The following is a 17385-nucleotide window of genomic DNA, read 5'->3' on the forward strand; positions in this document are numbered from 1 at the left end:
TAGAACCCACAATTTCGTCCATACTAGGCAAGCACCCTACCAACTGAGATATATCTGGTTGATTTTGTGGACTCGTAGAAGTGTTTTTATTAGATTCAAAGTAGACTTTAAATATGGGCAAGGTTATGGCTACATAAGTACAGCTCAGGCTGTACTTCACCAGGTCTGTTTGGTTGCTATGTGGATGAAAGAATGTGAAGAAAAATGTTAACAATGCCAGAGCCTACTACCTCCCTCTCTGCCCCTCCTAGTCTGTTACCGTGGCTTCTCTGCCTTGCTTCCTGGTGCACCCTACACCCTTCTTTCGTGTTTTTCACTCCTATCCTGGGCCTAGCTGCTGTGCTCCCTATCCTGCTGTTTATTGTCTTACTGCACTACCTGGGCCCCCTTCTGCTCCCCTGTTCACAGGAAAGGATCTCCTGCCTACTTTGACTTTATCAGTTCCCACTTAACACAGCAGCTTTGGGATGGGGAGAATGATTCAGTGGTAAAGCATTTGTACCATATGCATGAAGACTGGGATTCTACCACTTGGGAGACAAGGCAGGTGGATCTTTGTACATTCAAAGCCAGACTAATCCATATAGTAAGATCCAGGTCAGCCAGACCTACACAGGGAGACCCTGTCTCAACATAAACAAACGGAGTAAAGCTGATGTTTGAGATAAGGAAATAAAACTTCAACATTACCCCTTAGGAAGAACAACAGTATCAACCAACCAGACCCCCTGAGAGGTCCCAGGAACTAAACTACCAACCAAAGAGCATTCATGGAGCAACCCATGTCTCCAGCCGCATATGTAGCAGAGGATGGCATCAATGCCAGGAGAGGCCCTTGGTCCTGTGAAGGCTTGATGCCCCAGGCTAAGGGAATGCCAGGCCAGGGGCAGGGGGAGGAGGTAGGGAGGGAGTGGGTGGGGGAGCAACCTCATAGAAGCAGGAGGAGGGGGGTGGAATGGGGGTTGCCAGGAAAGAGATAACATTTGAAATGTAAATAAAGAAAATATCCAATAAAAGAAAAAAAAACTTTAGCATTATTATTGCCTTTCAGATTACAATTTATACAGAACCTAAGAATTTACTAACTTGGTCAAGATAATTTTGACATGATCATTGACTGTTGCCACTACTGACTAAAAGTATTGGAATCTGCATGAGTGGGAGGCAGGCATTATGATTTTTTTTTTTAAATAACCTACACCTTATGCATTCCAGAGCCAGGGAAAAAACATATTTGTCCTTCCTGGCCCTTGGGTCAACTTGGCTTGTAGCTGCCTGATATGAAATATGAAAGTACTTCTGCCTCGTTGTCTTTCATATGTAATAGGTACTTTATTAGTCGGGTGTTTGTTTGTTTTGTTTTTCCATTTCTTATGACAGGAGAATCCTGCATAATCCAATGTGCCTAAAACTCTTGACTTTCATGCTTTAGCCTCTCAAATTCAGGGATTACAGACATCTGTCACCAATACCTGCTTAGATTTTCTTTTTCTTAATGAGTGTTTTGCTTAGCAATATGCTTAGAAGACACAGACATGCCACAAAGTATACAGTAGATAGGAAGAATGAATAGAAACTATTTACAACTGTGTTACTTAAAAAAATGGTAGCCAGGGGTTGGGGATTTAGCTCAGTGGTAGAGCGCTTGCCTAGCAAGCCCAAGGCCCTGGGTTCGTTCCCCGGCTCTGAAAAAAAAAAAAAAAGAACAAAAAAAAAAGGTAGCCATATACGTGTGTGTGTGTGTGTGTGTGTGTGTGTGTGTGTGTGTGTGTGTCACACACACACACACACACACAGAGTACACTGTATATGCATCCACTTCCCTCACAGTGTAAAGCATGCTATCCTGAGGGAGGTTCATTAAGGGTCTGAAAGGAAATGAAACTTTGGTAAGTCTAAGGAAGTTCCTGAACTTTATAAGATTCTCAAGGAATCCACATAGTTGTGTAATAACTTACATCTCCTGGGGAGGCCGGCCCACCTGACTGCAAGTTGTTTAGGGAACTTTAGGGATGCAGTTTCCTTAGCTGTCACTCATGCTGGGGTTGGCTTTCTGGTAATGCAGCTATCAGTAAGTTATCCATGCTTCTGTAAGGAGCCCCTTACATTTGCTCTATAAATGAACCTAGTAAGCTGGTTGGTTCACCAAGTTGCACTTTGGTGGTATTGTCACTTTAGTCTGTCATTGGTGCCCCATCTGAGGTAAGTAGGTACTTGTTTCTCTCTCCCAGGAAAAGTTAAAGCACAATAGTAACTTTTGTTTTGATTTTTGAGACAGAGTCTCTATATAACCCTGCTGTCCTGAACTCACAGTGTGGACCAGACTGGCCTCAGACTCTCAGAGATCCACCTGCCTCTACCTCCTGAGTAGGCATCACCAAGCTCTGATGCTAACTTGTTTTAATTCCATTCCTTATGTGAAAATCTGGATTTGTGGACAGCTCTTAGGGATTTATATTGTTGCTTGGTAGTATGGGTTTTGCTGTTGCTTTGTTTGGGGTATTGGGATTAAACCCGGGGTAACTCCTGATAGGCAAGTCTTGTGCTGATGAGCTATACCTCCAGCCCTGATGTTTAACTTTCTATGTCTTTCCATAACTGTGTGTGCATCTCACCTAAAGTATGTTGTGAAACGAAACATGGGAGATAGTTACTGACAGCTTTGATAATTAAGCCAATTAAAAGTGTTGAGGTGTTTATTAATGGCCAGACCAAGAGTGGGCTCACAGCTCTGTAAAGTCTCTTGGTGCCCAAGCTCAGGGGTATTGTGGTTTTAAAGACAAAACCATAATTACGTGAGTGTTTACATTAGTGGAGGGCTTAGAGTTGCTTGGTAACATTTATTTTCCTTGCAAAGCTCAGTGGCATCTTCTATACAGTACATAATATGTTTGAACCATGGTCTAGGTCATAGAGAGTGCCAGAAGGCTTTCCAAGGTCAATGTGGTGGAAGGCTGAGAAGTGACAAGGCACATAATGACATTGGGATAGGATGGTATTACCTTAGTCATTTCATTGTAACCTACCCTAGGGAAGAAGGATGTATTCCTGCAGGTGACTCTGCCCACCCTCCAGGTACAAGTGTTCCATTTCTTCCAAGGCAGCTATGTGTGATCACTGTGCCTATTTCTGGTCCTGGGTGTCCTATATAGCCCGCATCTTTGGAATAATTTACCTAAGAGAAAATAAAGAGGATACTGAGCAGGAAAAGCCCAAAGGTTGCTAGATGTCTTTCTTCTCTTCTTGCCTCTACACAGATGATTTAGCACGAAGACCTTGAAGTAGTTAAATGGGTGAAAAGGGCTGCCCTTGAGATTGAAGGAGACTCAAGTTATCTCAAGCGTACTAGATGTACACGGTCACAAAATTCTTATGAGTTAGTGAGATTCACAGACAAGATGAACCAGTAAGAAGAGGCCCACACTTCCGTGCATAGTCCCTTGGTCCAATCAGAAAGATGATCGTGTTCACATGAGGTTTGTACAATTAGGTGATGCTCATGTATATGGGTTGAAACCCCTGTTTTGATCTTAGCATGTCTGCTGGCCACAAACCTGGGTAGGCATTGGTGGTTATGCCAGCATGCAAGTGTTGCTGGTCTCTGACCTTTGCAGGGTCTGTCAGCCATTAATTAGACTGTGCTTTCTCTCTCCTTGTGTTTCCATGATGTGGGGAGCTAGCTCCTTTACCACAGCTACTGTGATATAGCTGCGGTCTGTCTCAGTTACCTCAAATTTAGACCCCTTGTCCTAGCTGACTATTCTTACCCGTAATTAAGTCTTAACTATATATGAAAGTTTCTTAACTATATATGAAAAAACAGTGATATCTCACACTTTTTCTTTGGTAAAGGGGGTGAGTTTGGTGGGATCCGATTTGCCAGCCCAACACTGGTGTTTTCCCCCATATCCTGTCCTTCCTCTTAACTGGTCAGCTTGGCCATCTCTTATCCAGCTGACAAGCCCTTTTACTTTCGGTATGGGTTCTTGGCCTCACCATTTTAACCCCAGCATTCCTGTTGACCCTAATCTATTTTCACCATAACAACATTACTCCCTATGTACTTATATGGCAGCCACAGCAAGTAAGTTTCCAGAAGTGAAATTGTCATCTTAATGTTACCTGATCTCTCAAGGGCCTTTCCACCCAACCCATCTTGCGCTCTTGGTCCCTTTTAAAAAAAAAATCTGAGGTGGGAAGTCATGGCTCAGTGGCTAAAGGCACATTGGTCTGGTGACATTTTAATACTTAGAACTTTTCTGAATTCCATACCTGCAACACATACCACACATTTACACATAATAAATAAAATTTTGAAGTTTGTTGTTCGAACTCTATGTGGTGGCATGTGCTTTTAATACTAGTACTTGGAAAGCTATTACAGACAGATCTTTAGTTGCTAGACAACTAGAGCTGTTAATAATAATAATAATAATAATAATAATAAGAAGAAGAAGAAGAAGAAGAAGAAGAAGAAGAAGAAAAAGAAGAAGAAGGAAGAAGAAGGAAGAAGAAGAAGAAAGAAGAAGAAAGAAGAAGAAGAATACAAATAATAGCGTGTAACTGGCTTGATTACCTAGGATTTTATTCTGAGCTATTTGAAAATTTACCAAGAAACCTCACTCTTAAGATCACTTAGTAATGTAGATAACCTCATGTTATTTATTTTAAGAGACATGTTACTGAGTGCTCTCCCAGAGGTCTTGAGTTCAGATCCCAGCAACCACATGGTAGCTCACAACCATCTGTAATGAGATCCGATGCCCTCTTCTGGTGTGTCTGAACAGCTACTTACATATAATAAATAAATAAATCTTTAAAAAGAAAAAGAAAACTTTTACAGAGTTCAGAGGCATTAGCAACATTATTGACAGGTGGATCACATTTTTGGTGGTTTTTTTCCCCCCTGTTCTAGACAGTTTGTCTAATAGTTGATGCCCCCCCCCCCCTCTTTCTAAGACAGGGTTTGAGTGTATAACTCTGGCTGACTTGGAATTCCCAAAATATGCCAGACTGGCCTCAAACTCACAGAAATCCACCTATTTCTGCTTCCCACACCAGTGTTCTTATGTTCTTGCCCTTGTTACTTTGAACCCACTGGCAATGGTACTGAATTGTTGGATCCACAGCACTGGATCTCATAACAGAACACTCCTGAGAAACTGTGTTTAAGAAGAGTATGCTTGACAAATAAATATTTACAAGATAAATGTATGTTGAAAATAATGCAAAATAGTAATTTTGCTGTATTAAAGTATGTTTTAAGATTTTTATTCCTTTTTAGTTATATTTAAGAGAGTATATGTGCACATGAGTCCAGGTACCCATGAGGCCAGAGGTGTTGGCTCCCCTGGAGCTGGAATTGCAAGCAGTTGTGAGTTGTCTGGCATGAGTGCTAAGAACTAAAGTTGGTCCTATGTAAGTACAGTAAGTGCCATCTCTCCAGCTTGTAATGAGTTTTTTTTTTTTCATTATCTTATGAGATTAAAAACTTAAGCTAAAAGAGGACTTATTTGTCTCTATCAAGACCAAAGTTAGTAATGAAATAAATTATTTTATTGCATATCACATAGAGAAGCTAATGGGCTGAAATTGTACAGCTGTTCATCCACTTTATAGACCTTCTGGACCTAGCATTAAAGAAACTAGTAATGACCCTTGATAATTATAGTTCTGCATGGATGCTGCTTTGTAGCTCTTGTTACAATAAGGAGAAGAAATAGATAGCCCATAACACTAATGACCACTTAGATGATGGAGGTTCTGCTAGGTCTCTTTACCCTCTTGTGCCCGAAGGTAGCAGAATGCCGAAAACTAAATTGACAAGTTAGATAAACATTTAGGCCAAATTTTAGCCAGACCATATTTACACTTGTGGAAGGTTCTGTTCAAATCTACAGTTTTTATAAACTCTGAAATTTCATTAAGTACATTCTAAAACTATAGTTTGTATGTCTTTCAAAATCTCCTAGGAGGCTAGAGCAATGGCTCAGCAGTTAAGAACACTTTCTGTTTGTCTTAGGTTTTTATTGCTGTGAGGAGACACCATGACTACGGCATCTCTTATAAAGGAAAACATTTGATTAGGGCTGGCTTACAGGTTCAGAGGTTTAGTGCATTGTAGTCATGGTGGGAAACATGGCAGAGTGCAGGCAGACATAATGCTGGAGACAGAGCCAAGGGTTCTATACTTGGATCTGCATGCAGCAAGGAGAAACTATGTCACATTGGCCAGACTTGAGCTTAGAAGACCTCAAAGTCCGCCCCCAGTGACATACTTCCTCCAACAAAGCCACATTTCCTAATAGAGTCACTCACTATGGGTCAAGCAGTCATACACATGATTCTCTGAGGGTCGTTCCTATTCAAACCACCGCACTGCTTTAACAGAGCACCCAGGTTTAATTCCTAACACCCACATGATGATTTGAACCATCTCTAATTCTACTTCCAGGGAATATAACACCATCTTCTGGCCTCGTGAATACCAGTCATGCATGCGGTCTATATGCATACAGGCAAAACATTCAGGCCATGAAAATAAAAAATCAATGAAATTTTAAATTTCACTTAGATATTGTGGAATGCTAAGAGCTAAACATTTCGAAACTCTAAGGAAACAAGCAGGCAGTCATGAGTTTGAAGACAGCAAGAGATGGCAGTATGACCCTGTCTTAAGGAAACAACTAACTGCCCAATAGTAATACTGTGTTGTTTTGACCACAGAATGGAGTGCATAGAGCTAATTAATCCATAGAGCAAGGGGGATTAATTAGCCTATGAGATCTCTAAAGGCTTCCTGTCTTTGCCCAAGACATAGTGGGGTAAGGCAGGCACTGACCCTGCTAGAATCATTTTACTAGGCTTACAGGCTGCATTGGCAGAAACCAGGAAGTGAGAGGACTATCTGTCCTAAGAACTGCCTGGAGTCAAGAATGCTAGGGATCAAGGAGCCAGGGGCAGGCTCCACTGGCACCAGATAACACACCTCATTTTCTTTGTTTATACTGTTATAAAGGCAGTGGAGCCAGGGAAAGGTTTTTAAGGGTCAATAAATAATCGACCCGCATTTTAAAAAGATCAGTTTGAATAGATTAGAAGATTGGTGGCTGAGAGAAATTTAGAGCAGACAAGAGAGACTTTTCCCAAACAGCATTTAGCCCACTGCTGTGCTAGCAGATAGATACCAGAGAACTCCTAGTGAAGCTTAAAAGACTCACACTGGGAGTTGGAGGTGATCAGAAAAGGGAGAAACCGATACATAGGGGAAGATCTAAAGAATTATCTGTAGGGTTCAGAAGGAATCAGTTTGTAGCACTGTTATAAAATGTAGTACTTACATGCATTTTCTGTGAGAAACTTTTATCAGAGTCACAGAAGGTCATCATCCCAGAAGATGAAAGCTATTGGGTCATGGTTAGGCTGACAGAAGAACAGCCTTGCACAGTGCTCAGTAGAACTTTACAATCATTCCAGTCAGGAGCTTAAAACTCAAGAAGAAACTGTCAGCATGGATGGCAGTGGCTGATAGCACATTAGAGCAGTTGCTCTTTCATGCCTGATCTAACAAGAATCTAAGAGGCTAGACAGGACAGCATGGTGTGGAAAGTTGTAGTGAGGGCCATGCACCAAACTGCTGTGCAAGAGTAGAGGCCGCTGGGAAACTCTGGCTGGAGCAACTTGGGGTGGGAGTGGTAGGGGTGGGGAGGACCACTGTTCTCTGTAACCAGTAGGAGTAGGAGAAAGCTAGGGGTTTTATGAAGTGATCACTACTGTAAGTGTTCAAGGAAAGGTAAAGAATCCTGCACCGAATGCAAGGCTGAAATGGCAGTCAAATCTTACGACTGCAAAAGTGGAAAGGTTTCTTTGAGTCATGTGGGGAAAAGCACCTGTCTAGGCCTCTCTCTACTGTAAAAATTATATAAAGACGGTTATTTGAAACTGAAAACTTCTTACCTATATTTGAACAGAAGAATTAGGCACAGTTGATAACTAGTTTTCATTGGGAAAGTGTATTTGAAGAGAAAAAAAGACCTAGATTCTGAGGATATGTAGCTCAAGTCTCAGAGCTGGGGCTGGTAAAATGCTTGATTAACATACAAGAATGCCCAGCCTTGTCTAAACCAGGAAACCAGTTGGTGCACGCACACCCGTAATCCTTGAACCTGAGGGTGGAAATGGGGGCTAAAGCATTCGAAGACATCTTTGGCTACCTAATGAGCTCAGGGCCAACCTGAGATACATGAGACCCTGTCTCAAGAAATAAAAAGGGGGCTGGGCATGGTGCTGCACACCTTTAATTCCTGCACTTGGGAGGCAGAGAGTTTGAAGCCAACCTGGTTTACATAGCAAGTTCCAAGCCAGTAAGCCCAACATAGTAAGACCCTGTCTCCAGAATCGAAACAACAATTAAAAAAGAAGAAAAGATCTTCTGTGTTCTACTGTATTATACACTCTGCTGTGCACTGGGGCTGGGGCTGTGTTTCCTCCTGGTAGTGCTGTAGGCCAGCTTGGAGGCTGAATGCTAGTCAATAGTGTATTTTCCAGCAGTTTGTGAAATTTTCTTTCAAAGTTGTGGAATGCCTGTTGGTGCCTGTGTGTTCTTACCTAGCTCCCTTTACAGTGTGCAGCAGTATGCATCTGCACAGGTCGAGGAGAAAAGTAAAGTACCCCCACCTCCTCTCCCTCTCTTCCTCCCTCTGTCCATCTGTCTTCATGAAGACAATGGTTTAAAGAGCCTTCAGCAAAGGCTCAGAATTTAATTTTATTCTTTGTAGCAGTTTCATTGTAGCATACACGTTGACTTACTGAAATTCCTACTTGTCAGCCCAGCCATTTGAAAAGTCAGAGGGTAACAGTTGTCATAGCTTGTTTGTTACGAGCTTGGAACTGGTCTTTTTGTTACTGTTGGAGCTTAGAACTGGTCTTTTTGTTACTGTCTTCACATCCTTCTAACCACAGACTCTACATACAAGATTCATCCCACACAGTTGTGTTTCCTGTGTCGGTAGCTTTCACCAAGCTGTTTCCTTGTTGGCAGTGTTACATCAATTTAAAACAGAGCCAAACAGCCACCTCTTTAAAAGTAACGCTACTGGTTTCTTTATGCTATGCAAACACATCTTGTCTCTTTTTGAGTAGTGCTTGGTAGTGAACCGAGTCTTGTACATGCTAACCATGTACTCTTCAGTTCCTTTTCTGTATTCCTGTTGAGAGCAGTCTAAAACGAGAAGAATGGTACAGACTGTTCAAAGAGAAATTTACTAGAACCATGAATCAAGCTTTTGGCTGAGAACTAGCCAGCAGCCCTGTATTTGTGCTGTGGTGTAATGTCCTGAGAGGGACTTAATTGGCCTGGTGGGTGGCACCCTGCCCGTACTGTTCACATATTGCAGCGTGTGACACAGCATTTCCCATGTCCTCTGTGATCGGCAGCCCCTTCACCTTGCTTTCCAAGATCAAATACACAGATAAATATTAGCATTTATAGACTGACAACCTGAGATAAATGTTACCGAGCAGAGGTGACTGTGTAAGTTACGCTTATTCAGAAAGAGTAGGCATAGTATCAGAAAATCATTTAACAGAATTTAGCAGGAGAAACACTCTTTCTCCCACTCACGAATTTTTTAATAATTTTTACTGGGGAGGGGGTGGCCTAGACACCATCTTCTCTTCTCAGGAGGATTTAGAATGCTGAGAGAGGAAGGAATTGGACTGTTTCCTTTGGAATTCTGCCTCACCACCACCACCACCCCCCCAGGGAAAATGTCCCAAAAAGCTCCTGATGACCAGGCACTTCTTTATACTGACAGCTGTCTGTGAAATGTTAATGGATTTCCTGGCAAATAAAGCAGGGCAGGACCCTCCTTTAAGCATTACTTTGCTAAAGCTTTCCCCAACTTCAATTCAGAAGACTCTTGGAGAAATTTTATAAAGGAATTGTTCATAAGAAATTTGCTTACTGGTGACCACGTGGGCCATGTGGGTCACTGACTCCCCCTCCCCTAGGTACAGGGCCCAGAGATAAGGCAAGTCATGTCTTGCTGGGGAGGGTGTGTACCAACAAGAAACAGGAAGCTGTGTTTCAACCGACTGGCCTGGCTGCTTTGCCTGGAGCTTTCTAACCCAGAGTCAGGTGTGCTGAGGTCCTTCCGCAGAGGACACTGCCTTTCTGAGCTGGCAACACTCGCCTAGCACAAGTATCCTTAATTGCTGTGCAGAGAAAACTATGACCGCACTACAGCTTAAGGAGCTTTCACAGTCGGGCCTCTACCGGAGAAGGCGAGAGCGTCCTGATAGTCTGAGAGTCAATGGGCTCCCAGAGGAAGAGCTGAGGTGAGTGCAGGGTTGGCTGCGGGTCAAGGTTCCTCCCAGTTGTAGCGGGATTCATAACTTAGTGGATCCCTGTTCTTTGTGATAGGAGCCTTTTTGTGGCACTGGAGTCCTTTCCCACTCCCTTAACTCATCTCCACACCTGGCTGAACTCCTGGTGCATCTCTAGATACAGCCCCAGACTAGCTTTTCAACTGGAAGGAGTTGATTTTCCCTGTGGGCTGGAGGTGGCTGTTTGGTATATCAGAGGAGATTTCCGTGAGAAATTTGACTTTGAGTATGTGTCAGGTAGTTTGCAGTATTTGGTGTGGGGGCTGGGTGATTTTCCTGGGATTCTTTGTTATTGAAGTGATGTAACAAAGAATGCGACTGCTGAATGTAATTTAGCAATGAAGGCCATCAAAAAGCTGGAAAACAAGTTAGCAAAAGATTAGTTGTTTTGGGTTTCAAATTTATCTAAAACCAGCTCGATTTTAGGTTTGGTTTTTTTTGTTTTTTTGTTTGTTTTTTTTTTTTTCTGTAACTGCCAAGAAGTTCTTTTAGATTTGATATTCCGAAAGTCCCTACAGCATTAAAACCCCTGTGAAAGAGGATTTGGATTCTCTCTCTCTCTCTCTCTCTCTCTCTCTCTCTCTCTCTCTCTCTCTCTCTGACAGAAAGCTGCAGTAAAAAGTAAAAGGAAGCATTTGGAAAAAATAATTTGCTGTATCAAGCTTTAATTTATTCTTTACTATCAGAATATTCTGGTCAGATGGCTGAGTGAGATCTATCCTTGCATATATTCTCAGTTGACAAGTTTTTAAAACTTGTGTTTCGTTATGGTCAGCTATATCACAAGACCTGTACTTTCAGAGAGAAATGCTCATTTGAAAATTATTGATTTTCTCCAATTTTTGGTGATCATGATACCAGAACTGTTGTTGATGCTAGCTAGTGTTCATGCGTTCATTCTTACAATGTAAAGTGACTTAGCAACATTGGCTCTATTAACTTGGAATTCACTGGGTTAAACAGAATTTAAAGGCTTCAGAGTTTGGAGTGTTATGCATTTTACTTGTCATCCCAACCTTGAGAGGAGCAGTCCAACCCAGGCCTTCACACATGCTAGGCAAGGACTCCCAGCCAGTGAGCCATGTCACCAGTCCAGATTTGTGCACTCAGAATCCAGGAGTGAAGTTAGCAAACAAACAAACAAACCAAAGTTTTCATTTCAGATTGGGGATTCTTAGAATTTCCTGTTTTAAAAATTCAAGATCTGTAAAATATTTTAAACTGTTTTGTACTTATTTTCAGACCTAAATACCCATGAATAAAATTACTTATGTATTACTTACTAGAATTATGTATTACCCCTAGAATTTAAGTGAAAAAGTAATTGTTAAATGCTGTTTGTTCCACTGGATTAAAGAAAAATATTTTTTCTGCCCGTTTTGGTGATGTAGCTCCTCGGTGATGATAACGCCATTTGTGTTTCTGCTCCTCTTCTCTCCTAATTTGCGGAGAATCACTCTCCATATTTACAGTGCAGTTAAAACAAAGACTAGGTAAGTTTTAGCGTTCCCATAGACTTTTAAATCCGTTTAGACAGAGAGGATTTACCCCTAGTTATATTTCTGTATTAGTTAAGAAGAATCAGGAGAGTAAGGAATTTGAAGTCAAGTACCCCAAGTTTAGGTAGCTCAGATCTTCTAAATGTGAGTAAAAACAAGTGTGTCATTTACCAGTGGAGAAATCCTCAAGGCCAACTCTGCAAGGCCTGCTGGATATGTATGTATCTTAGGAATAGTGCAGATACTAATAGTTTATCTCATTTTAATTTAGTGCCTACTGTGTGCCAAGTAAAGGTTCAGGAATAAATAAGACATAGCTTCTTTCTCAGGCAACACCTGTTGGCATGGGAACAACAGATGTTTTCCCTAAGAGCGGTGTTTGAGTACATGAAACATCAATTACCTTCCATGTTATCTCACTATTGCTCAAAGCCCAGTTGCACTTTTAACTATTATGCTACATGCTCCCTGTCTTGGCATGTGTGTGAACTCTTTAACGAAAGATCCGTAGAGGACTAGAAAGGGCAAAAGCCATTGCCAGAAAACATATTTCTTGTAATTTTAAGTAAAAGACTGGTCTAAAATTAAAAAGGTTTTATAACAACAAAGATTCTATAACAACATGAAAATAAAGCAAGCTTTAAACTTGAAATTGTTTATAAAAGATAAATGTAAAAGATATCATAACTTTTGGCTTTATTGATATTTGTTTTAATGTATTAGATAAGACCTGAAAGTTCCTTTTTGTTGTGTTGTGTTTTTTGAGAGAGTCTCATACTATATAGCCTTGGCTGCCCAAGAACTTCCTCAATAGACCAGGCTAGCCTAGAACTTACAGAACTGTCAGCCTCTGCCTCATGACCTGAAAGTTACATTGTACCTATATAATGTTCCTAACTGCATTTGGGGGCCATGGAGATTCAGGAAATTTAGGAATCATTCTGAGTTTCAGAGTATTGACCTCTTTTTCCCAGAAAAACTTTCCATTTCCAAATAGCATTTCCCATATCACTATGTATGTATCTTTTATTTGCTTATTTATTTTTTTTATTATATACAAGTACACTGTAGCTGTCTTCAGATACACCAGAAGAAGGCATCGGATCCCATTACAGATGGTTGTGAGCCACCATGGTTGCTGGGATTTGAACTCAGGACCACTGGAAGAGCAGTCAGTGCTCCTAGCTGCTGAGCCATCTCTCCAACCTGTCTGTCTATCTGTCTGTCTGTCTGTCTATCTATCTATCTATCTATCTATCTATATATATATATATATATATATATATACACACACATTCTTAACAATTCTTTTCTCTAAACCATTTTTCCAAACTGTCTATGTTTTCTTTTAGGAAACTCAGATGACAAGCACATCCAAACAATTTGCTTTAAAATATTCAAAGTCACATTTGCTTTCCCTCAAGAGATGAATAAATAACTGATCTAGAGACCTATCCAAATGCAACACTTTGGTGCCTGCTCTATACCATGTTCTAATGTCTTAGTGAACAGTGACCGCAGGCCAGATCTCACCTACTGCCTAATTGGAGAAGCCCCACAAACTTAGAGGGATTTTATATTTTCAAATGATTAAAAGGAAGGCAGAGGCAGGTGGATCTCTGTGAGTTCAAGGCTAGCGTGGTCTACAGAGCAAGTTCCAGGATAGCCAGGACTACACAGCGAAACCCAGTCGCAAACAAACAAAATCTTCATATGAAAATTACATAGAATTCATATAGCAGTATCAAAACGTAAAGTTTTATTGGGACACATCTGTTCTTTCTGTGGGTCATCTGCGGTGCCTTTGTGCTAAACCGGCACTTGTATCATGATACAGATTGGCATGGCCCACAAAGACAAAAATTTCCTATTTGGCCCTTTACCGAAATCCTCAGGTGATCCCTGGCCTAGTGTTATTATGATCTCAGCTCTCTGCCTCTTTCCTGTAGCTATGCTCCACCCTACCCATTCCTACCACCTACCAGTTGGCTTTATGCATAGATAAAATCAGGACTATGTCAGAACTCGGAAGTGAATAAGAAAAATATCTTATATTCATATTCCTGTAATTTAGAAGCACAGTGAATATGTGAAGGATTTTTTTTTTTTTTTGGTAAAACTTTTTGGGCAAGGTCTTCTTATATCACCCGAACTATCTTAGGTCTCACTACGTAGTCTAAACTGACTTATGGCAGTCTTGGCCTCTCAATGCTGGAGTTATAGAGGTGAACTACTACCACCCGTGAAATGTAAAGCTAACAGAATATAGCACACAGAGTGTTTTATGTGGATACAGTTCAGCTCACAACAGTGATCTCATACAGTAGAAGGTAGGATTAAGGGTCATTTGTTTTATGTATATGAATATACTATAGATGTCTTCAGACACACCAGAAGAGGGCATCTGATCCCATTACAGATGGTTGTGAGCCACCATGTGGTTGCTGGGAATTGAGCTCAGGACCTCTGGAAGAGCAGTCTGTGCTCTTAACCGCTGAGCCATCTCTCCAGCTCTACACTACATTTTTTAAAAAGTCATTATATTGAATCTCAGTAAGGTGCATACGTTTCTTGTCCAATTTGATCAATATTGATAAATATATGTACAGTGCCACATCAGTTACAGTCCACAGAGTGTATTCATCATCCCACATCTCTTTACAGCTCTTCCCCATCTTCTTTTCCTTTCCTGTGTTCCTAGACAATCTTAATCCATTGTGTCACTACATTAGTTTGCAGTCTTTAGAATTTTATAGCCTTTGTTTTTTTTTAAATGTTTTTGTGTATGTGAGTGCTTTGCCTGCATGTTCATCTGTGCTCCACATGTATATCTGATGCCCTGGGAGGCCAGAAACAGATATTGGCTCACCTGCACCGGAGTGTTACAGAACAGAGCGTTGTTGGCATGTGGGTTAGTAACTGACCCAGCTCTTCTGTGAGGGCATCAAGTGTTCTTAACCATCCAACCATCTCTCTCACCCCATATTTTTGTTTTGTTTTGATTTCTTAAACTCAGCATATTTATTTTGAGATGCATTCATCTTTGTGCATTTAATTATTGAATCTTATACTATGAACAGACTATTTTGTTGAGTTTGACATTGTATTTATTTCCAGTCTTTGGCTATTTCAAAAAAAGCTGCTAAAGAAATTCATGTACATATTCTTATATGAATGTGTGCTTGTTTCACTTTGGATAGCTAAATTGTTTGGCTGTCTATTTTTTTTTCCAGAACAGGCTTAGTCATTTTCTAAACAGATTCACATTAGTAGTGTATACAGTTTCTGATGTTACCACATCCCCACTAACATTTATAATGATCAAAAAATCATTTTGTCAGCTTTTCCATTCTGTTGTTAACCCCACCAAGATTTTAAATGCATTTTTTGACACCTAATTAAGTTGGATGAAGTAGAAACTTAAGGGTTCTTTGGAGGTCAGTTGTGTTGGATGGTATTTTGTTGAGGCAAACACGTGAAGGAGTGGACACAGGAAAACACTAAGACTAAGGCAGACTGATGAAGGAACATTTTACTGAAGCAAACTCTGGAGAGAGGATGTTCTGTTAAAGTAAACACGTGAAAGGACACATGATAAAGGATTTTTTGTTAACAAGATTAGTTACCTAGAAGTTCTGAGTATACTTGATTGTATCTTAAAAGTTGACTTTTTAACTTTTTTTTTCTTTTCTTTTCTTTTTTTTTTTTTTTTTTTTTTTTTTTTGAGAGGTTGGAGAGATGGCTCTGTGGGTAAGAGCACTGGCTACTCTTCCAGAGGTCCTGAGTTCAATATCCAGCAACCACATGGTGGCTCACAACCACTTATAATGGGATCTGATGCCCTCTTCTGGCATGCAAGTGTACACGCAGATAGACCACTAGTGCATAAAATAAATCTTAAAAAAAATTTACTATTGAACCAAAAAGTGAAAACTAAAGTCTTATGTTTTGCCTGTGGGTGACTAATCTGAAACAAAGTATTTTCTACTTGTTCATAATAGAAATTTGCCAGAAAAAAATATTTAGGTTAAAAAAAAAAAAGAAGCTACTGTAGGTTGCAAGTGTTCTAATTTACTCTGTAAAATACAATTGTCTAGGCACCTTTGGTTGAGTCTGTATTTATTAAAGCTACTTTTATGGAATTGGAGATGTGCTCTTAACAAATTATAATAGAAAAAAGATGCAGATAAAAAATTAAAATGTATGTGCCTCTAAAGGCATAAATAGCGAGTGTGTGTAAGCAGAGTTATTCGCTGCTGATTAGCAGATGCCTAGCAGTCCAAAGTGTGGGCCTTCCTTTTTGGTTCAGATAATCATTTTAGGCCTTGCAGGCCATTTCTTCTGTCCTAGCTTCTCAGCTCTACCAGTGTGGGAATGCATCTGGGCAGGAATGTTGGAGAGTGAGTGTAGCCCTGTGTGTTCTAACAAACCTTTCTTTATCCACTTAGTAATGGTGAATGAGCTGGAGTAAAGCCTCCTGATTTTTTTCTACCTCTTTGCTTTGACAGTATAAAATATAGATACAACTCTAGAAACAAAGTATGACTAATGACTAATGGTTCATGCTGCCTAAATTCAAATGAAAATATCAAGTAAAGAGGAAGGTAGTGTGGCTTGTTAAAGTCTGTTTATACGAGCAGTGTATAAGTCAGCTTGTATCCTGTGCCTGGAGGTAATTTGTGCCTACAGAGCTAGTGGCATAATGATTCCTGGATGAGAGAGCATGGACACTGCAACCGGAGTAGTAACAGGACTGGTTTTCTGAACATTATTTGTGCTCAGAGTAATCAAGTATACCAGGAGACCCCACTCCACTCCAGGAAGCAGCCTTGTCTATCACATGGGAATTAAATGTGTAATTATGATAGCAGTGTAAAATTGGAGCTTTACCCCTTTGAATTACTTTTTTAAATGTTTTCTTTCCCTTATTTTTCTAGCATCTTAACTCAATAACTGTTTTTTAAGAAATTTTAAATTAAATTTAGAGTTTAAAGGTTTTTTTTTTTTAGGTTTAAATTAAAATATGAAGAAATGGTTTCATTGTGCATTTGTGCGTGTGTGTGTGTGTGTGTGTGTGTGTGTGTAAATCTGGCCTCTCTCCCACATATGAGAGAAAAACATGTGGTACATATCTTTCTGGATTGTTTTATTTAACAGAATAATTTCTAATATTCCAGAGAACATTTATAGACATTATCTCTGAAAAAAATCATGTGCTCTAATATATTAGATTAGTATTGGCCATCCATAGAAGGACTATTGACTTTAAAGGGGTAAAAATCACGTACTTGTTTGTTTTGGTTTTTCGCTGACAGGATCTTACTATGTAGCTCTGACTGGCTATGAACTCATTCTTTAGGTTTGCCTCAGATTCCTGTGCTTGTCTCAGCTGCCCTCCTTAGTGCTAGGATTATAGTAATACACCACCACACCCAGCTTATGTACTTGCTTTGTTTTACTTTTCTTTTGTAGTGCTAGGGACCAAATCCAGGGCCTCCTT

General features: G+C 40.3%; 1 protein-coding gene and 1 long non-coding RNA gene across 17 annotated transcripts in view; one reads left to right on the plus strand and one right to left on the minus strand.

The window, feature by feature from the left end:
• Positions 1-17385, plus strand: part of Lims1 (LIM zinc finger domain containing 1) — a 108633-nt gene that overhangs the window by 48321 nt on the left and 42927 nt on the right. For 2 of the 16 annotated variants that reach the window (XM_087598219.1, XM_087598222.1), the window contains exons 1-2: positions 10103-10338; positions 11778-11879. In XM_087598219.1, the coding sequence (XP_087454345.1) occupies positions 10232-10338; positions 11778-11879 (209 nt within the window). In that variant the 5' untranslated portion in view covers positions 10103-10231. 16 annotated transcript variants of the gene reach the window in all.
• Positions 10936-16058, minus strand: LOC147998612 (uncharacterized). The gene is made up of 2 exons (XR_015645807.1): positions 15708-16058; positions 10936-12960 (listed from the first exon to the last, which is right to left on the minus strand). It is a non-coding gene; the product is annotated as an uncharacterized LOC147998612 (long non-coding RNA).

The sequence above is a fragment of the Rattus norvegicus genome, chromosome 20, assembly GCF_021556685.1.
Source record: "Rattus norvegicus strain SHRSP/BbbUtx chromosome 20, alternate assembly SHRSP_T2T, whole genome shotgun sequence".
Taxonomy (NCBI): domain Eukaryota; kingdom Metazoa; phylum Chordata; class Mammalia; order Rodentia; family Muridae; genus Rattus; species Rattus norvegicus.